Here is a 17,427-nt window from a genome sequence, read left to right as displayed (position 1 = left end):
CATCCCTAACATTCTTCAGTAAAGGTGTCATGTCATAGTATAAAATGAAAGCATACAGCAGATCAAATATTTTTAAGGTTTTCATGGAAACCTAAATCCTAATCTTATTGACTTAGTCCACAGCTGAAAACACATGTGCAATAAAAAAAAATGAATACTGATAATAAAAAAATATTCTAACTATTTCGTTTTTCTTTCACTTGTATTCTGGGTTATTGACTTTCTGTAAGATGCAGTGCTGACTAATCAGTGTGTCTTTCTTCTTTTTTCTGGAAGCCATAGCCTGAATATGTACATCCTACCCTGTTTAAGTATCACATGGTTTAATAACACAGTTTGTTCTCACACTTTGTTATCTAACACAGTATATTTATAGTAAATTGTAAAGACTTGCTTTACTTTTAGTTCTGGGAGAACAGGAAAGTCACTAGTTTTTTTTCTCTAAAAGTTAAAAAAAAAATTGTACTCAATTTTTATTTTTTCAACACAGTGCTTAATTTGTTTACCGCTTTTGTCAAGTACAGTTGGGTAAATAATTATTTGATCTATTTCTGAAATTCTGGGCTTGCTCATTTCTAAAGAAATGAACACTAATTTTTATTGTAGTGTCATTTTAAAAGGAGAGAGGTAGAATATCAAGTAAAAATCAAGAAAAGCAATTGCATAAAAATTACATAAAATGAGTGTTTGAGACAATGTAGCCAGAGTTCTGACACCCACAGTTTCGCTGTGTGCCCATGTTGCATGCAAAGCGCACCTGTCCACAGAATCAGTTTCTTCCATTCCAACATCTCCATCACCATGAGCAAGGCCAAAGAGCTGTGACAGCACATCAGGGACAATATTTGTAGACCTACACAAGGCTGGAATGAGGAATGAGACCATCACCAAGAAGCTTGGTGAGAAGGTGACAACCATTGGTGCAATCATTTGGAAATGGAAGAAATTTAAAATTACCTTCATTCAGCCTTGGTCTTGAGCATCATACAAGATCTTCATTGGGTCAAGATGATCATGACAGAAAGTGGTGGATCCATCCAAAATTACACAGAAGGAGACTGTTAATCATCTGGAGACAGCTGGGACCACAGTCGACAAGAAATCTTGAGTGGGTCGGACTAGTAAAATTCCTGTTTATGTAGTATGAATGGCATAGAACAAATGACAATAAGGGAGGTATTTATCAGTGCAAAAAGGTGTAAAAAAAAGTATGAAAAGTGCCAAATATATGCCCTCCTGCTGTCTGTGGGCCAGATTAGAGTCTGTGGCGGGCCAGTTCTGGCCCCTGTGTCTTGTGTATGACACCCCTGATCTAAATGACTAAGAGAAGGCTTGGGGAAAAGTGCTGTGGTCAGCTGAAACCAAAAACAAGCTATGTGGCATCAATTCAACCTGCTGTGTTTGGAGGAGGAGAAATACAGAGTATGACCCAAAGAACACCATCCCCACAGTCAAGCATGGAGATGGAATCATTATGCTTTGGGGCTGTTTTTCTGATTAGGGTACGGGGCAACTTCATTGCATGCATCGTGAAATCTTGGCTGAGAATCACCTTCCCTCAATGAGAACACTGAAGATGAGTCCAACACACAATGCCAAGGCAAGAAAGGCTGAAGAGGAATCATATTAAGGTAATGGAGTGGGCTTACCAGTCTCCAAACCGCAAGGATTTAGAGTTAGTCAAAATCCCACTTTAGATGTGTGCAAACTTGGTGACCAACTACAAGAAACGTGTTACCCCTGTGCTAAACCAACAAGGGCTTTTTGGGATGATGCTGATCATAGAAGGGCCCTAAACCGTTTTTGCCATTCGTATATTCTATAGATGCACACACACTCACAGGATGAGGACAGTGCAGTGCAACTGATTACTGGTCGGTGTATTAGATTACAGTAATTGAACGTCTGTGTTACAGGGACATCTAGTGGTAAGACTTGGGCTCTGCATTTTGTTCATATGAGAGCAGGAAAAAATAATTTAAATTATATTAAATAAACTTTCTTGAATGGTTAAAGACTCTCTCATATCCCGTGTAATACCGCTCTTTATACCGTACAAACAAACCTCAAGCGCAGCACCGTACAAAAGAGTTGTGGTGTTTACAGAGATTGAGTTGATAAAGTTGATTCAAACTTGTGACGTGTGCGTGTTCCACGTTGGCCCGGACGTGGCAGTCGGCAGTGCTCCTGTGTGGAAATCACGGTGAAAAAGCGGATCAGAGATAAAGCACCACAGTCTACGTGTGTGTTCCTGCTGCGGCTTGTGTCACTTCTACTCCCACAAAGTCAAACATCCACGGACAGTTATGGGGCTCACCATCTCGTCCATCTTCGGTCGGCTTTTTGGCAAAAAACAGATGAGGATTTTGATGGGTGAGTGCTAGCTTTAGATAGCGCTGTTAGCTAGTTGTTGATGAGCGTTCGTGGGAGAGCACTTCCCAGACTTCTAAAATTTGGGGGGAGAAAGAGGAGGAAAAGCACAAAGAAGAGACAATTATATTATAATAACTATTGTTGTTCTTAATATTTTGTTGTTTGAGAAAAGTAACAATTTTTTGTCGTCGTGGGTTTTAATTTTTTATGTGTGTGGTTTCAAAGAAGTTCCGTAGTAAAGTCTGTTAAAAAGCATCATTTTAAAAGAAATTACGTTAAAATACTAAAAGAAAAATCTTATTGAAATGTTATTGTCATTGGCAAATGGGCACTTGAAAGAATAACAGTGCGACGATTAAAGCTGTAAATGTTTTAACTAAAAATGCTAACATACGTTGTTTGACGGTAACTCGTTACGGCGTTTTCACGTTGTTTAACTCGAGTAATTAAGCAATTATCTCCTGATGACGTTTATTTGCGCAAATGGCGTGACAGGGCACGATATTAGTCGACTTCTGGTGAGTGATGACTGGACTGGAGGAAGACGCTGTTACGCAATCAGTTCAATGTTCAGCACTGACTTGTATTCACTTTTAATATGAATGTTGACTTGTATTTAAACCACGTTGTTTCCCTGCAGTTGGATTGGATGCTGCGGGAAAAACGACCATCTTGTACAAACTGAAGCTGGGTGAAATTGTAACTACCATCCCAACCATCGGTGAGAGACTTTCCTTTAGTTTTCCTTTTACAACTTGAAGTTCAGTTATGGTTCTTTGATGGTTCTCTCCAGTGTTTAGCAGTGTTAAGAGCTGCTTCTTCTTCTTCTTCTGTAAAGGTTTTAATGTGGAGACGGTAGAATTTAAAAATATCAGTTTCACCGTGTGGGACGTGGGTGGCCAGGACAAGATCAGGCCTCTCTGGAGGCATTACTTCCAGAACACACAGGTATGTAATATGACCGTCATGCAGTTTTGTGACAACTTTGGATTAATAGCCTAAAGGTAATTTAGCACAGTTCAAGCTTATCAAATCTCAATAACAGTTGCTTTAAAGTGCTTTATAGTGGAAGGTAAAGCTCACACAGTGTTAGAGAGAAAACTCCTACAGTCAGGTAAGCCTCAAGAGGAGGCGCTAGGTAACAGCAGGAAGAAAAAACTCAGCCAGAAATACACTTGGTCAAGGAAGCCATCCAGTTGGAGGTGGAGTGAAAGAGAAAGTAAAAAGAAGTGTGTAAGTGAGACAGGCAGTACCGGAGGCAGTCTCCCAGCAGCCTGAGCCTATAGCAGCGCAATTAATGGATGCCCTAGGGCAGCGGTCCCCAACCCCCGGGCCTCGGACCGGTACCGGGCCGCGAAAGTTGAGGCTCAGGTGTGAAATGTATGGTTTTCAGGGTTTTTATCGGTTTTCAGCGTTATTTTGTTATCGTTTTTATCGTTAACTCGGTTTTCCTGGGTCTTTTCACTTGTGTTATGAATAAATCTTCTTTTTTTCGGTACTGGTACTAGTTTTATTTTGTTGTATTTATCCGCGACACCTTAAAGGCCGGACCGGCCTTTAAGATTTATTCATAACACACGTGAAAAGACCAAGGAAAACCGAGTTAACGATAAAAATGATAACAAAATAACGCTGAAAACCGATTAAAAACCCTGAAAACTATACATTTCACACCTGAGCCTCAACTCTCGCGGCCCGGTACCAAACGACTCACGGACCGGTACCGGTCTGAGGCCCGGGGGTTGGGGACCGCTGCCCTAGGGTCATTTGATCAGTATTATCTGTAAGCTTTATCAAAAAGGACAGTTTTAAATCTAATTTCAGTAGTAGAGAGGGTTTCTGTGTCTAAAATCCAAACTGGGAGCTGGTTCCACAGGAGAGGAGCTAAATAGCTGAAAGCTCCGCCTCCCACTTTACTTTAATTCCTTAATAGGGAGCCAATGAAGCCGCTATGTGGGAAATATGAGCTCTCGTTCTTGTCCCTGTTAATACTTCTGTTAAAGCATTTTGTATTAGTTTGAGACTTTTCAGGGAACATTTAGAAAAACCAGATAATAATAAATTACAGCAGTTTAATTTATAAATAATAAAAGCACGAACTAGTTTTTAGCATTGCTCTGAGATGGGGTGTTTCTAATTTTAGTGCCGTTACATAGGTGAAAGAAAGCAGTCCTAGATATTTGTTTAATGGGCACATTGAAGGACACGTCCTGATCACAAACAACTCCCGAGATTCCTCGCAGTGTCCCTGGAGGCCAAGTTAATGGGATTCAAAGTAATCATCTGGTTGGATACCATGTTTCTGATGATTACATAATCTCATGTTTGGCATAACAATGTGTCATTGAGCAGTAGTAGCAGTTGGCAGCTAAGAAATGCAAAAGCAACAAAAAAAACCGAAATGATGGCAACGCAGCCATAATGTTTAAAGCAAATGGATTTGTCAAAATACATAATGACTGGTTTTATTTTATGTGTCTTATATTTATTGTAGTTTAAGTCATTGCAGTTTCACCAAAGCTGTATGAACATGTCTTTAGTTGTTATCTTGTGGCATGTTTGAGTTGATCTTAAAATCTACATACCAGTACACTGACCATATTTGCTTTTCATTAAATGACCAACATTAAATTCTAATGTAATCACTTCAACAACCTCTCTTGCTGTGCAGGGCCTCATCTTTGTAGTGGACAGCAATGACAGAGAAAGAGTGGCTGAATCAGCAGAAGAGCTGTCTAAGATGGTGAGTTCTTGGCTAAATAAGAAAAACAGTTTCAATTCTGTTCCCAACATGCTTTACAGGGACCCAAAGCATAAACCTAGTCTTTACAGGATGTACTTGATCCTTAAATATTTGTCTCTTTTTACTGTTAGATGACTGTCCTCCTTACTGTAGGAGTCTGTTTGTAGTTTGAAGTGCTGATTGATTTGGTCGTGCCTTGGAGAAACATGGATTTCTCATCATATTTTTACTTCTTCTGAGCCATCCAGAAGCAAGTAGTGTCTACTTTCTAGTGTTGCCTCACTGTTACTGGCATAGCCCATGAAAATGAAAGATGTGTGTGTGTATATGTGTGCATAAGCCTGTCCCAAAATAACAGCAGATCTTCATCCAGTTTACAATAACGGCCAAATAAATTCAAATTTACATATTGAAAATGGATTGAGGTATGTAAAACTGTAAAGTTTTACAAAATAATCATAGAGTTTGTGTACAAATAGAGTTGTACTGTTTGAGATGAGCATGCAACAATATTTACGGTGTAGAGCCATGAGCCCGTGGTCCCAAAATTGAAGCACGGAGGTGGTGGCATCATGATTTAAGATGACTTTGCTGCCTCGATAGGTCCCCGTAGTCAAAGAGAAAAATAACAGTCAAGTTTATCAGGACTTGAAACGACAGTAAAGTCGAATCATTGGTGCCACACAAAGATCTAAACTCAGTAGAAATGTCCTTCACCCCATTTATCTTGCTATAACATGAAATCTTTAATCTGGTTTCTGCAGCTGCAAGAAGACGAGCTGAAAGATGCCGTTTTGCTGGTATTTGCAAACAAACAAGATCTTCCCAACGCCTTATCGGTCAGCGAGCTGACGGACAAACTTGGCCTTCATGCCCTTCGCAGCAGAACTGTAAGTAATTTGAGTAGAAAACGGTCTTTACACCAGAAGAAAGAAAAAAACAAAAAACAAGCACGTTTGGAGCTCTCTTCACAATCTCACATTATCTCACCCCCACAGTGGCACATTGAGTCTACCTGCGCTACCCAGGGCACTGGGCTATATGAAGGACTTGACTGGCTATCCCAAGAGTTGTCCAAGAACTGAGGAAGGACTGTTTGGATGGAAGAAAGAGACTAAACGCCACAAAATAGGACTGAAGGCACAGACATTCAGTCAAGAAACTTTCAAGCATTAGTGATCACACAAGGGATCAGGCTGGTGGAAAAAAAATTAATAACTCCTCTTTTTGATTGTGTTATCAGTTACATTATCTCTTGACCTAGTGTCTATTCTCTTTTTGTTCCTACTTATCACCACTTATCATTTCCATTTAATGCCTTGGCTCCTGTCTAGGCAGCCCATTTACTAGGAGGGATATGACAAATTAAAAAAACTTTATTTAAAGACAATTTATAGGCCACAAACTGTGAATGTTAGACCCAGCCCTGTGGTTCACCTCTGTGTCCTTAATCTAATGGCAACTCATTTTTGAAAAGGCTTGTGCCTTTTAGTCTGAGGTGCAGGAGGATTGCAGTGATTTTGTTACTAGTGTGGAATCACATGTATCCACAAAGGAGCATCGTGCCTTCTGGTCCCTCTTTGCCTAAATCTGAGTAATCCTTTCTTTATCACATTGTTAGGTCATGCTCCCTCCTAATATGCTTTTGTCTCTCTATGCTTACAAAATTATGCAATAAGATGTGGTGGATTGCATGCTGGGGTGCAGCAAAACCAAAGTGAGGACAGATTTCTTTCTGCAACTTATCCTGTTTGAACATCTGTGAATTTGGCTCATTTGCCTTTTTTCACTTTGTTTTTATGAACCACAATGGAAAAAGAGGGAACTTAAGTTCTTTTATCTTGTGATCTTCTATCCTCCCGACAAAAAATCTTTTTACTAAAAGGAGGAAGGAAGCATCTTTTCAGTGTTGACACAGGGCCAGTGTCATTGCAACACAGTAAAGCAGCATGTGATTTTTTTTTTTTTTTTTTTTCTTTGTTGCTTTTGTCTGTTTCTCAGCTGTTGTACTGTTTTACAAATACTGTGTTACATATCCCATACCTACCCATCAATTTATCTGGGTACATTCCAACATGTGCTTTAAGATGTTGACACTTGTCAAAAATATTCTCTAACAATATTTTCCAAATAAAGCTAGTGTTTAAAGATATTTTTCCGACTCTGCTCATTGTTGACGACATTCGGCGTCATTTGTCAGTGTTTTTTCAGGCCAGGTCTTTCTTGGCTTTCAGGTTTGTTTCATCATCAGTCAACATCTTTTTATCAGGAACCAGGCTGAGAGGAAGTACCAGTATGTTTTGCGCTGTAACTTGGACAGACCTTGCAAACGGATCTCACCTTCTGCCTGTCTTTGCTTATATATTACTTGCTTTCAAGTCACCACATTTCCTAGCACATGTCTTCCTTGGTGTTTGGATATGACCTAAGGTCATCTGTACAGCGAACTGTACGGCTTCTGCATGTTGAGAATGCCCCTCAGGCAAGCAAGATTTTTTTTTTAATTAATTAATTAATTTTGTTTACTAATGTAATTAAAGAGTTAAAGGTGAGGAAGCGATTTGACTGTAAACTAACAAACTGAGCTGGAGGAAAATAGCTATCAATGCTTTGAGTAAAACATTCAGCCTACGTGACCTTGATGCAGTTTCCCTTCATTTTGACTGCTAATGGTATAAGATGGTGACTTGGAGAGAAAAGCAGGATTAGTTATGTGGATTTCTTCTAAATGTTAGTAAATGGCAGTTTCCTGAATAAGAGTGTCTGGTCTTTTGTAGCAGTTTGGATGGAAAATGTCAAAGCTAAGTGCCAGGCTATCAGATGCAGGGATTCAAGTTGAATGAGGACTGAATAATAGAGAAGTATAATGGCATATGGTGCACTGGAAAGGGCATAAAGGGAGAGCGGCTCACTTACAGCATCTGCTTAAATTAATACCACTGTCAAGTAAAGAGGAAGGGTAAAAAGTGGAAACGAAATGTTAAATGACTAGAATATAAAATTGCTTTCAAATAAAAGCTTTGTAATGTAGCTCTGTTCCCCCAGCATGTCCTGTGCTGGGCAGGAGCAGATGTGTGAAATTTATCCAGCATATAGTAATCATTTTTTTAAATGGGAGATGAGCCCTAATTGGGATAGAAAAAAGTTGTATTATCATCTTTTCATCATTACCATGTTGTTACTGTTGCAGCACTGCAGGGGGCGATAATGTCAAAGGGGAGTCAGTAGCTAGGACCAAATCCTCATTTAAGTTTGACAGTGTTTCTAGTAGATGTTGGCAGATGGCTTGAGCATGAAGTAAGGCTGCGGTTTGGGAAAGGCCTCAGAGAGGACTGGTGGCGGCTCCCGGGCTGGGCAGATCCCAGTGTACTAATGAGAAGTGAATTTATTGCACAAACAGCTTGTAGTGCAGGAGGTGGTCATATACAGACAGAGAACCAGGGGCACATATCGTCGTTTATCTCCAATTCACAGCAGTTTAGTGTGCAATAAGATTAACATGTGTGGCAATTTTCTGCCATGAAGACTTTATAGTCAATCAATTTTCAATAAATCAGTTACCATAGTCGTCAGACTGATCTGGTGTGAGATGATCTGAGATCACCGTATAAGCACAACATTTACACAGTCTCTCTTTTGGTGCTTGTTACAGTTTCTCAGCATATCAAGTGGAGTAAAATCATGTATGACGCCAGGTGCTAAGTAATTAGGACATACACAGTGTTTATAGGTGAAGGTGTAAGGATATAATTGGCTTGCTGCGATGCATGAGTGTCTGTTCTAATGTATTTATGACAGCTAATCAGGCTTAGTGGAGCTGGGTCATCGCACAGTTTTGTGAGTGGGTGCAAGCGGTGTGCATCAAGACAGATGAGCCCATGTGTACTCTGCTTTGTTGATCAGTTTTTTTCTTCATATTTCTTAAAGCCTCATAGAAATACATTAAATGGGATTTAAACCATCACTTCTCAACATAAACAGAAAGGTAAGCATTACATTTAATTGCTGTTTATTACATATGAAGCTATATAAAAACTATATAGTTGGACTGTTCTTAAAGCAGAACACTTTCAGACATGAGATCCTTGCACAGTAAGTAAAATGACAGTTAAAAGTAATACAAATACTGTCAGACTGCAAGCTGCATGTTTGTCAGAGTTGAAGGACGAAGGAAGCTGCTATTTCTTCCAGGTGAGGCATCCTTCACAGATATAATACGTTAGCAAAAGCTGATTTGCAGGTTTTACATGTGCAGGATGATGCCGACGTTGACCCCTCACATACCGGTACCACAGCCCGCCTATTCCCAGGCCAGGGAGAATCTGGTGAGAGCTATCCCACCCAAGCTCCTCTGTCTACTGGCCTGTGGAGGAAAAGATTGTCGTTACGAGGGACCAGAGTGCTGGAAGCTGAACCAGCAAGTTATTCGAGGCATTTTCTCCTCCTGGTGAGAGTGTTTGGCAATCTCACACATAATTTTGTGTTGTGCGTGTTTTAGCAAAACAGTAAGGAGTCCATGCTGACTGTGAACTTCTACTTGTCTCAGGGTAACAGATGACATAGTTGCCATGGCAAGACCATCAAGTTATCTAATTGAGAAGTACAACATCATAGATCAGTTTCAAAGGTAATCACTGGTCAGTATTGTCTGTGCAGTAAATTGATGCATGACGCCTGCAACCTTACAGTAATTACTGCAAAAAAGGAAGGACATAAAGCATCTTGTATCACTTTTTTACAACGACACTTGACGATCGTAGTAGTTTTAAAACTTCTGGAACTGTGGACACATAGCAAGTAACAAACAAAAAACCTTTGAGATGAACACCAAGTGTCTGCAGGTTTCCTCCAGTCTTTGACTTTATTTGCAGGTTAAACATCAGGTCGATCGTTAACATGCAGCTCCCAGGCGAGCATGCTCACTGTGGACCTCCTCTGGACCCTGAAAGTGGTTTCACCTACTCTCCTCAGATCTTCATGGACAATGACAGTGAGATCTTAAAACACTGAAAGCAAAGCATATTTATTTTCAATACAGAAAACAGATTATTTTGTGTGCAAACATTATGCTGATGGCTTTAATGCTCTTTCCTTCAGCTCACTATTCTTATGTACATATGTTTATGTGCAGTTTACTTTTACAACTTTGGGATGCCAGATTTTGGAGTGTCATCTCTTGTTGGGTTAATTGACGCAGTGAAGGTTATTGCCTTTGCGGTGAGGGAAGGAAGAGTGGCCGTGCACTGTCATGCAGGCCTGGGGAGGACAGGTAGGATTAAAAATATATTCCATGTAAGTAAGTATTGCATGTTGCAGATTGGCCACATATAATGCTCTTGCTGTGTTCCTGATCGCCAGGTGTCCTGATAGCTTGCTACTTAATCTACACCTTGCGCATCAGCCCGAGTGAGGCCGTCCACTTTGTGCGGATTAAACGACCTCGCTCTATCCAAACCCGGGCACAGATAAGCAAGGTGTTTGATTTTGCTCGCCTGCTTAGCACACAGCTGGTTCAATACCCAGACCTTAGCCTGAGACACGGAGCCCCTTTCACCCTGCAGCACTATCTAAACCGACAAGCACTCCTACTGCACGGCAAGGAGGCTCGCAATCTCAGACAAACACCAAAGGTCTGGATTTTGTCATCATAATACATTAATCCTGTGTCATGAAATGCCTGGATTGTAGAGCAATTAACCTTCTCCTCTTTTCTGACTTCCACTTGATTAGGTGGTGTACCTCCTGTGTGTGCGTCTCTCCTGCTTGGCTCTGGGTCTTCCTTCACCTCCAGAGGTCTATACTGAACTGGACAAGAGGTCCGCACTTAGGGTCCTGAGCAGCACTGTGAGAGAGACTCTGGTGTCCAAGCAGTACTTGCCCTTGCTGAGAGAAGGTCATAGAAGCTCGTGGGCAGGTTCGGGGTCAATGTCCTCATGGGATGACCCGTTAGGATTCTTGGAGAGGAAGAGGGAGGTACTGATGGACAAACGCAGCTACAGTGACTCTGATCTCAGCAAGATCAAGGTAAATGAGGTCAAATTTTAAAATTGTGCATACAGAAATATTCAAATTCTTGAATAATAATGTAAAATGGGTCTGGTTATAAAGGATTTGTCCCCCTTTGTTGCGTTTTGTACTGAAGGGATCGGAGCTGAATCCATACTGCACCACAACTCTTGGAGATGAGAAACACTGGTGTTTGCCGGAACGTATGCGAGCTGATCTCAGACCAGTTAGTCCAGTTTTCGGTGGGCTTTCATCAGGCTACCAAACCACCAAAAAGGAAACTCATATACTCAATATTCCAGTGTCCAGCATGAGAACAAACAGCAGCTGTGCTAAGCAGTCAAACTGCAAGGCTAAAAAGGCTCTACCCAAATACAGTTCCAATGTGGAGGTAACCTTCCATTTATTTTTAAAAATGGTAAAGGTAAAGAAAGCTTTGCTGTGGATGTGTTCTAACCAATGTCACATGCAGCTGTGCAGAAATCCACATAACCTAGGCCCGACCTCGACGGCTCGTCCTGTAGCTAAAGCAATGTCAGAGCAGGGTCCTCCAGGAGAAACAGTTCTGCAAAGGTCGGCTCTGCTGCAGGTAAAACGAACAAACAAGTAATCATTGTTATGAATCAGGACATATCAGTGAATTAATACTACCACTCACTTTTTCTATAGGAGGAACTGAATAGTAGTGAGTGTGGCTGGGCTCTGCTGGTCACTGAATCAGATCCTCATGTTCTCTGCTGTCTCTTGTGGACCTGGCTGGAGAAGCTGAGGGTTAGTGGCATCACACAAGGGATTTCTGATTAAGCACCCTGTACTGCAGTAAACATTTGTCTCTCACTTTTATTGGTTTTCTCCAATCTCATTCAGGACCCTGTCCTCAGTGCCGAGGACATAGAAAGACTGAGTATTAGAGCAAGCAACAGGAATCCTCTCAGTGTGCTCAAGAAAGTAAGCAAACAATCTCCTGGGCTTTCTTACTAAGCATTTATACATTTATACGTAGATCTCCTTAGATGCAAGATGTTATTTGGGATATTACATTGTTACAGCCACAGAGACACACCATTTACTGTCTGCTGAGCTGCGTGAGCACAGTCACCAGCCTTTGTCCACACAGAGAGGAGGCAGTGCTTCACCGCCTGATACGGGCACTTACAAGGGTAAGACAGAGTGGAAGTTCAATGAGTAAATCATGTTGCATTTGTTCTAAATATGAAAACTTTTTTTCAAGTGTTATCATTTTCCTTTTTTAAAATAAACACACATATATACATGTATCTTACAGCGCTCCCAAGAGGAAATGGAAAGCCTTGCACCTCTAATGAAAGTCATGAAGGCCACTTTGAGAGAAACCTTCCACAACTACAGATACTTCACTAGAGCCTGCAGCACCAATGCTACACTTTGAAGACAAGAGTTTATACAGAAACAAAAACTGATACTGCATATTGTTGTTGTTGGGGTTTTTCCCCCCACAGAGACATTTTGACAAATCAGAGGAAAAAAATGGTGCAAACACTTAAATAAATGATTGCTTAATTCTGTCTAATTACTTTAGTTGTAGGATCCTGTAAGTGTTTGCCATCACACTGAGATGCCACTTTTTTCCCTAATTCCAAATATGACAAAATAGAGCACCCACTGTGAAAAATGCCCTTTACAGTTTGGTTTTTGGAGTGCATTTAAAGCAGAATTTGATATATAAAGACCAACCTCCCCCTTCATGTCTTATATTTATCTTCCCTTTTTTAAAATATCACTATTTCACAATAAATGTGGGCCTAACAAAATTGCTAATAACCTATACTGATTTAGATGTAAGAAATAAAGTATCACCTACACAATCTAACGAGAACTATTACCTGCTCTGCTCTTTCAGTCTAAGCCGTGTTAATGTGTTTCAATTGTAACTGTCCCCTCTGGCACTAAAATATTTTGTTTATGATGTGTCCTGCTTACACTGTTACACACTTCACAGGGGACAATGAAAATGTGCCAATGCCTATAAATTAAGCCTAAGATATTTCCAGTAGAGGGCATTAAGATTAAGTCATATATTTGTTTGTTTCCATGGATTAAGATGATTTGAAGTATTTGAAACAGTTACCAGGCAAAGAGTAACAACTACATCTGTGCCATGGACCAGTCCTGCATAGAGTGCTGGAAAAGTGGTTAAACTTGAAATAAAGTTAGAATTAAAAAACAAACATTTAATGAGTTTAGCACTGAACAGTATATCAGGTCCTGTCATTAGTTCTAAGAGGTTAAATCCAAGCAGTGTGCCCACAGTGTGACCCTGTAGCAGAACAGCATTTCATACCTAATAAATCATTTACAACATCTGCATAATGTATTGCATGTATATACTTCTTGCATGTCTCTGGTTAAATGTGAGTGAGTCAGATATTATACCAGGGAGCCAAGGCACCCCAACAGAGCTGACTAGAAACCTTTCCCTTTTTTTCATTGTTATTATTAGTAGTATTTTTTATCGGTCAAACTGGTTAAAGAACATTATATCCAACACATATTAAGAATAAATGTCAGAGAGTCATTGCCATGGAAACGTTGTCATAGTGAAGTTGACAACCATTAAACAATCTGTGTTTGGGTTCAGCGCACATGCTCATTTCTGTGGAAAAAGCCTGTCACGGACTCTAAGCAGGATCGGGATTTTGTGAGGTAAAAATCACGAATCTGTTTACTTTATTTCACCAACTGAATAAAACTGAAAGCAGTCAGTGATTCGTTAGTTTGGAACGCAAACGGTAGAAACAGGTTTGTTTGGGGGGTTTTTTGGTGAAAGATTTACAGCTTTTTCTGTAAAAACATAATCAACCAGGCCTCTGCCAAACAAAAGTCAAGCGTAAGTAAAGCCATGTATGATTCATGAACTTAGCTCGATGCTTGATATAACTCATTAACATGGCTAGCGCTTGTTTTCACAGGTGAGCGCAAAGCTGTTTTATAATTATTGATCACTTATGCTCAATCAGTGCGAGTTAGCAAATGACTAACGTTTCTTTCTGGCGTTAGTGTTGTTATTCATATGACATATGAAATGAGTTATGGTTGTCATTGTTATTATTGTTCCAAATCTGTTGCCATGATTAGCACCGTGATGTTGCTGTTCCAGGTGAAGCCACACTCGTGTTACTACTGAGCCACTCAGAAAGGTGCAGGATTTGAAAGAACTTTGAGTTGGCAAACGCTTAAAGAGCCTTCATCGATAGTAATGCACTTTCTTAATATATATATATATATATATATATTGGCATTACTAATGAGAGCTACATTTATTGTTATTTTAAAAAAGTGAAGACCTCATGACATGGCAAATATGCTGATGGCTATTTTAAGAGTCTCCATATACAGTGTTTTTACATATTTGCCTACAAGTTGAAGAAGCTCAGCAGAAATCTGCTAAATCAAACATGTGGACCTACCTGCTATGGTTAATAAGGGAACAGCTGAATATATATATATATACCACAGAAGGATGAGTGATTTTATCTTTTTTTTTTCTTTCTTTCTTTTTTAATGTGCAAACCCCCCTTAGTCATTTTATTTTTTTTCCATGACTTTCTCTGTCAAGGTAATGATGAAGGCTGATCCCTGGGTTGGCACCTGGAGGCCCCACAAGCCAAGAGGTCCTATAGCTGCCCTCTATGGTAGCCCGGGGCCCAAGTATGCACTGCCTGGACTCACAGGTAGTGTTAGAGAATTTTTTTTTTTTGTTATCAGCACAATTATTATTAGTAGTAGTAGCAGTAGTATTCAATAAGGGTGTGTTCTTCTTCTATGATAAAGGTGTGTCTCAGCACGACCCTACCAAATACAAAGCCCCAATGTTCAGCTTTGGGATGCGTCATAAGGAGGTCAATAATAACGTTTCCCCTGGGCCAAGATACCTGATTCCCACCAACATGACCAGAGAGGGCCTGAGCAGCATGCCTTCATTTTCACTCCACAGCCGTCCAAAGGAGCCCAAGTTCTTCGAGCCTCCTGGACCAGGTCAGCAGAACTCCTAACACATTAAACGCATATGAAGATGCTTTACTCCTGGTCTCAGTGTCTTTATACAAATTTCTTTGTTGCTGTCAGGTCAATATTCCCCAGAGCACTCAGCAAAGTGGATCTACCGTGCTGCGCCTGCTTATTCACTGTTAGCCAGGCACAAGGAATTAGGTGGCAACAAAACACCAGGTAAAATATGTATTTGTTGTTTTGTATTTGTACTATGAATAAAAAAGTTTCATAGTACAAAATCTGTAAGCTTTATCTCTTGCTCCTACTGCAGGTCCTGCAACCTATTCCCTGCCTCCCGTGATAGGGAACACTGCGGTTGCATCTTCTGCTCCCTGCTTCTCATTACGTGGCCGCAACAAAATCGGAACCTTCTATGATGACCAAAGCAAGGTGCAGAGTTATATATGTAACATGTCTTTTAAGAGTTATATTTCCCTGAAAAATGGGGGCTAACTAAGTAAGCCCCATGGTTCGATAGCTTGTAGAGCCTTCATCAGCAATAACGTGAAGCAACATGGAGTAATCTTTCCCTGTATAACGTTTCTCTGACATGATTGTGGAGGTATTTTATCTCAGTCTTCTTTACAATATTGCTTCAGTTCATAGAAGTCTGCAGGCATTCCTTTATGCACAGCTCTTTTAAAGCCCCTTTAAGGCATTTGTGCTGATACGCTGTTTTGTTTTCTCCAAATGTGGTGCTGTGCGTTATGGACAAACATCTCCAACACTGGTCTTTGTTGTCTGTTAAGAATTGTTCTGGAGGTCTTGTGGTTTGATCCAATGCAACATTACACATGAAAACCATGCTGCCACGTTTTTTTTTTTTATAGAGAAGACTATTTCTTTTGGCAACACTTCCAAACAAGCTGTACTTATTCCTTTGTTTTCTAATTCTACTGTCATGAACTTTTTCATTTAACCTGCTAACTGAGGCCTGAAATGTCTGTTTTTGTAGAGGTGCTCAGACTGGCCTGTGAAAAACTTTTTCATGTGACTAGTAAAAACAGTGTTTAACAGTTGTAATGGTTATACATGGTTATATAATGCATTTCATTGCAAATTTCACTTCCATTAAAATTTATCTAAATCATTGTAGCTATTATATATAGCTATTACACCTCTCCCCCAACACGACCACTAGCTGACTGATAAGGTGTGTGCCATCACATTAAATTTCATTACTCAAATTCCAAAAATATATACAAAGCACATATAAAAACCTGCACAGAAATTGCATTGCATCATGATTATATATTAACAAATTTTCTATTTTATCTCATTTACTGATCTACTTTTGAAATGGCTCATAAGTGAAATTTGCTAAGACAAGTTAAGATGAGAAGGGAGAAACACCCTTCAACCATCTTGTGGTTGTTGATATTGTGTAGTTTGTCAACTAGAGGGCACTTTGTAACTTACCTGTTGGCAACAGGTGTTTGCAAATCCACAAATACAACAACCAGCTGATCCAAGCAGCTATAGGCAGATTGTAAATGAGTAACCTACAGCTTGTTGGAGCAGAGAACGAGTTTATTTTTAAACTGCACTGTCATATTATCTAAGTAAGGACTCATAAGTGATGATACGCAACAAATGCTAGGAAAATCTGTTTATGTTCCATGTGTCTGACAGAAAAAAAATAAATTGCCAAATATTGGTATCTTAAAAATCCTCCGTCAGGCTCTATTCCCTATGTATATGAAACAAAACCATAACCACAACACAGACTGTAGCAGGACAGTGTGAGGCCAGACTGGTTACATACAGGTATAAAAGTTACTCAAGCAAACTCTAAAAAGCTGAAACCAAACCAAAACAAAAAAAACCTAGCAACTGTGGTTTACTATTGTTGTCTATACTTTTGTTTCTCTTGGCCGCAGACTCCTGGCCCTGCTGCCTATAAAGTTGTGGACCCCAGTATTTATGGGCAGAAGCCTCCTCAATTCAGCATGACAGGCCGCAACTTCACTCCCGGTGAAACCACAGCGAAACCAGGACCGGGAGCATACAACCCTGAGCAAGTAAGAAACCTGATCATGTCGTGTTCTTATTATCCTAAATGCTCCACAAATATGAACATTTTTTATTCATCAAGATTTTTCCTTCCTAGGTAAACCTCACAAAAACCAAAGCCCCGAGCTTTACCTTTGGATTGCGTCATTCTGAGTACATCCTACCAGCTCCTGGGAATGTTATGGAATAGTGTCCTCTGTCATCTCTTAATTTAACTGGAAATGACCACAGAAGTTTTTTAATAAAGCATAAAATACAAACTG

At 40.1% G+C, this 17,427-nt stretch overlaps 3 protein-coding genes across 6 annotated transcripts; all 3 read left to right on the top strand.

The window, feature by feature from the left end:
- Nucleotides 1-2,179: 2,179 nt before the first annotated feature.
- LOC120729702 (ADP-ribosylation factor 5-like) lies at nucleotides 2,180-7,264 on the top strand. The gene is made up of 6 exons (XM_040025489.1): nucleotides 2,180-2,373; nucleotides 3,014-3,094; nucleotides 3,212-3,321; nucleotides 5,045-5,116; nucleotides 5,881-6,006; nucleotides 6,115-7,264. Exons 1-6 carry the CDS (start codon nucleotides 2,307-2,309, stop codon nucleotides 6,199-6,201), a joined length of 543 nt encoding a protein of 180 aa, XP_039881423.1. The 5' UTR covers nucleotides 2,180-2,306; the 3' UTR covers nucleotides 6,202-7,264.
- Nucleotides 7,265-7,382: 118 nt separating this feature from the next.
- zgc:77752 (uncharacterized protein LOC393862 homolog) lies at nucleotides 7,383-13,475 on the top strand. Of its 3 annotated transcripts, none has more exons than XM_040025482.1 (12): nucleotides 7,383-9,101; nucleotides 9,372-9,563; nucleotides 9,663-9,743; nucleotides 9,988-10,106; nucleotides 10,248-10,385; nucleotides 10,475-10,746; nucleotides 10,847-11,140; nucleotides 11,259-11,711; nucleotides 11,792-11,893; nucleotides 11,990-12,070; nucleotides 12,172-12,282; nucleotides 12,408-13,475. In XM_040025482.1, exons 2-12 carry the CDS (start codon nucleotides 9,373-9,375, stop codon nucleotides 12,528-12,530), a joined length of 1,965 nt encoding a protein of 654 aa, XP_039881416.1. In that variant the 5' UTR covers nucleotides 7,383-9,101; nucleotide 9,372; the 3' UTR covers nucleotides 12,531-13,475. The 3 variants fall into 3 exon arrangements, with proteins under 3 accessions (XP_039881416.1, XP_039881417.1, XP_039881414.1); XM_040025483.1 differs by lacking the exon at nucleotides 7,383-9,101 and having other exon boundaries at nucleotides 9,138-9,563; nucleotides 11,259-11,513; nucleotides 11,595-11,711; XM_040025480.1 differs by lacking the exon at nucleotides 7,383-9,101 and having other exon boundaries at nucleotides 9,138-9,563.
- Nucleotides 13,476-13,675: 200 nt separating this feature from the next.
- On the top strand, nucleotides 13,676-17,427 carry odf3b (outer dense fiber of sperm tails 3B). 2 transcript variants are annotated; one of them, XM_040025487.1, is made up of 7 exons: nucleotides 13,676-13,804; nucleotides 14,718-14,832; nucleotides 14,933-15,136; nucleotides 15,227-15,328; nucleotides 15,423-15,541; nucleotides 17,032-17,172; nucleotides 17,262-17,427. In XM_040025487.1, exons 2-7 carry the CDS (start codon nucleotides 14,721-14,723, stop codon nucleotides 17,352-17,354), a joined length of 771 nt encoding a protein of 256 aa, XP_039881421.1. In that variant the 5' UTR covers nucleotides 13,676-13,804; nucleotides 14,718-14,720; the 3' UTR covers nucleotides 17,355-17,427. The 2 variants fall into 2 exon arrangements, with proteins under 2 accessions (XP_039881421.1, XP_039881422.1); XM_040025488.1 differs by lacking the exon at nucleotides 13,676-13,804 and adding an exon at nucleotides 13,864-13,988.

The sequence above is a fragment of the Simochromis diagramma genome, unplaced genomic scaffold (genome assembly GCF_900408965.1).
Source record: "Simochromis diagramma unplaced genomic scaffold, fSimDia1.1 OVJJ01000293.1, whole genome shotgun sequence".
Taxonomy (NCBI): Eukaryota; Metazoa; Chordata; class Actinopteri; order Cichliformes; family Cichlidae; genus Simochromis; species Simochromis diagramma.
The sequence above is the reverse complement of the archived record's forward strand: the minus strand, read 5'-3'. Positions and strand labels throughout refer to the sequence as shown.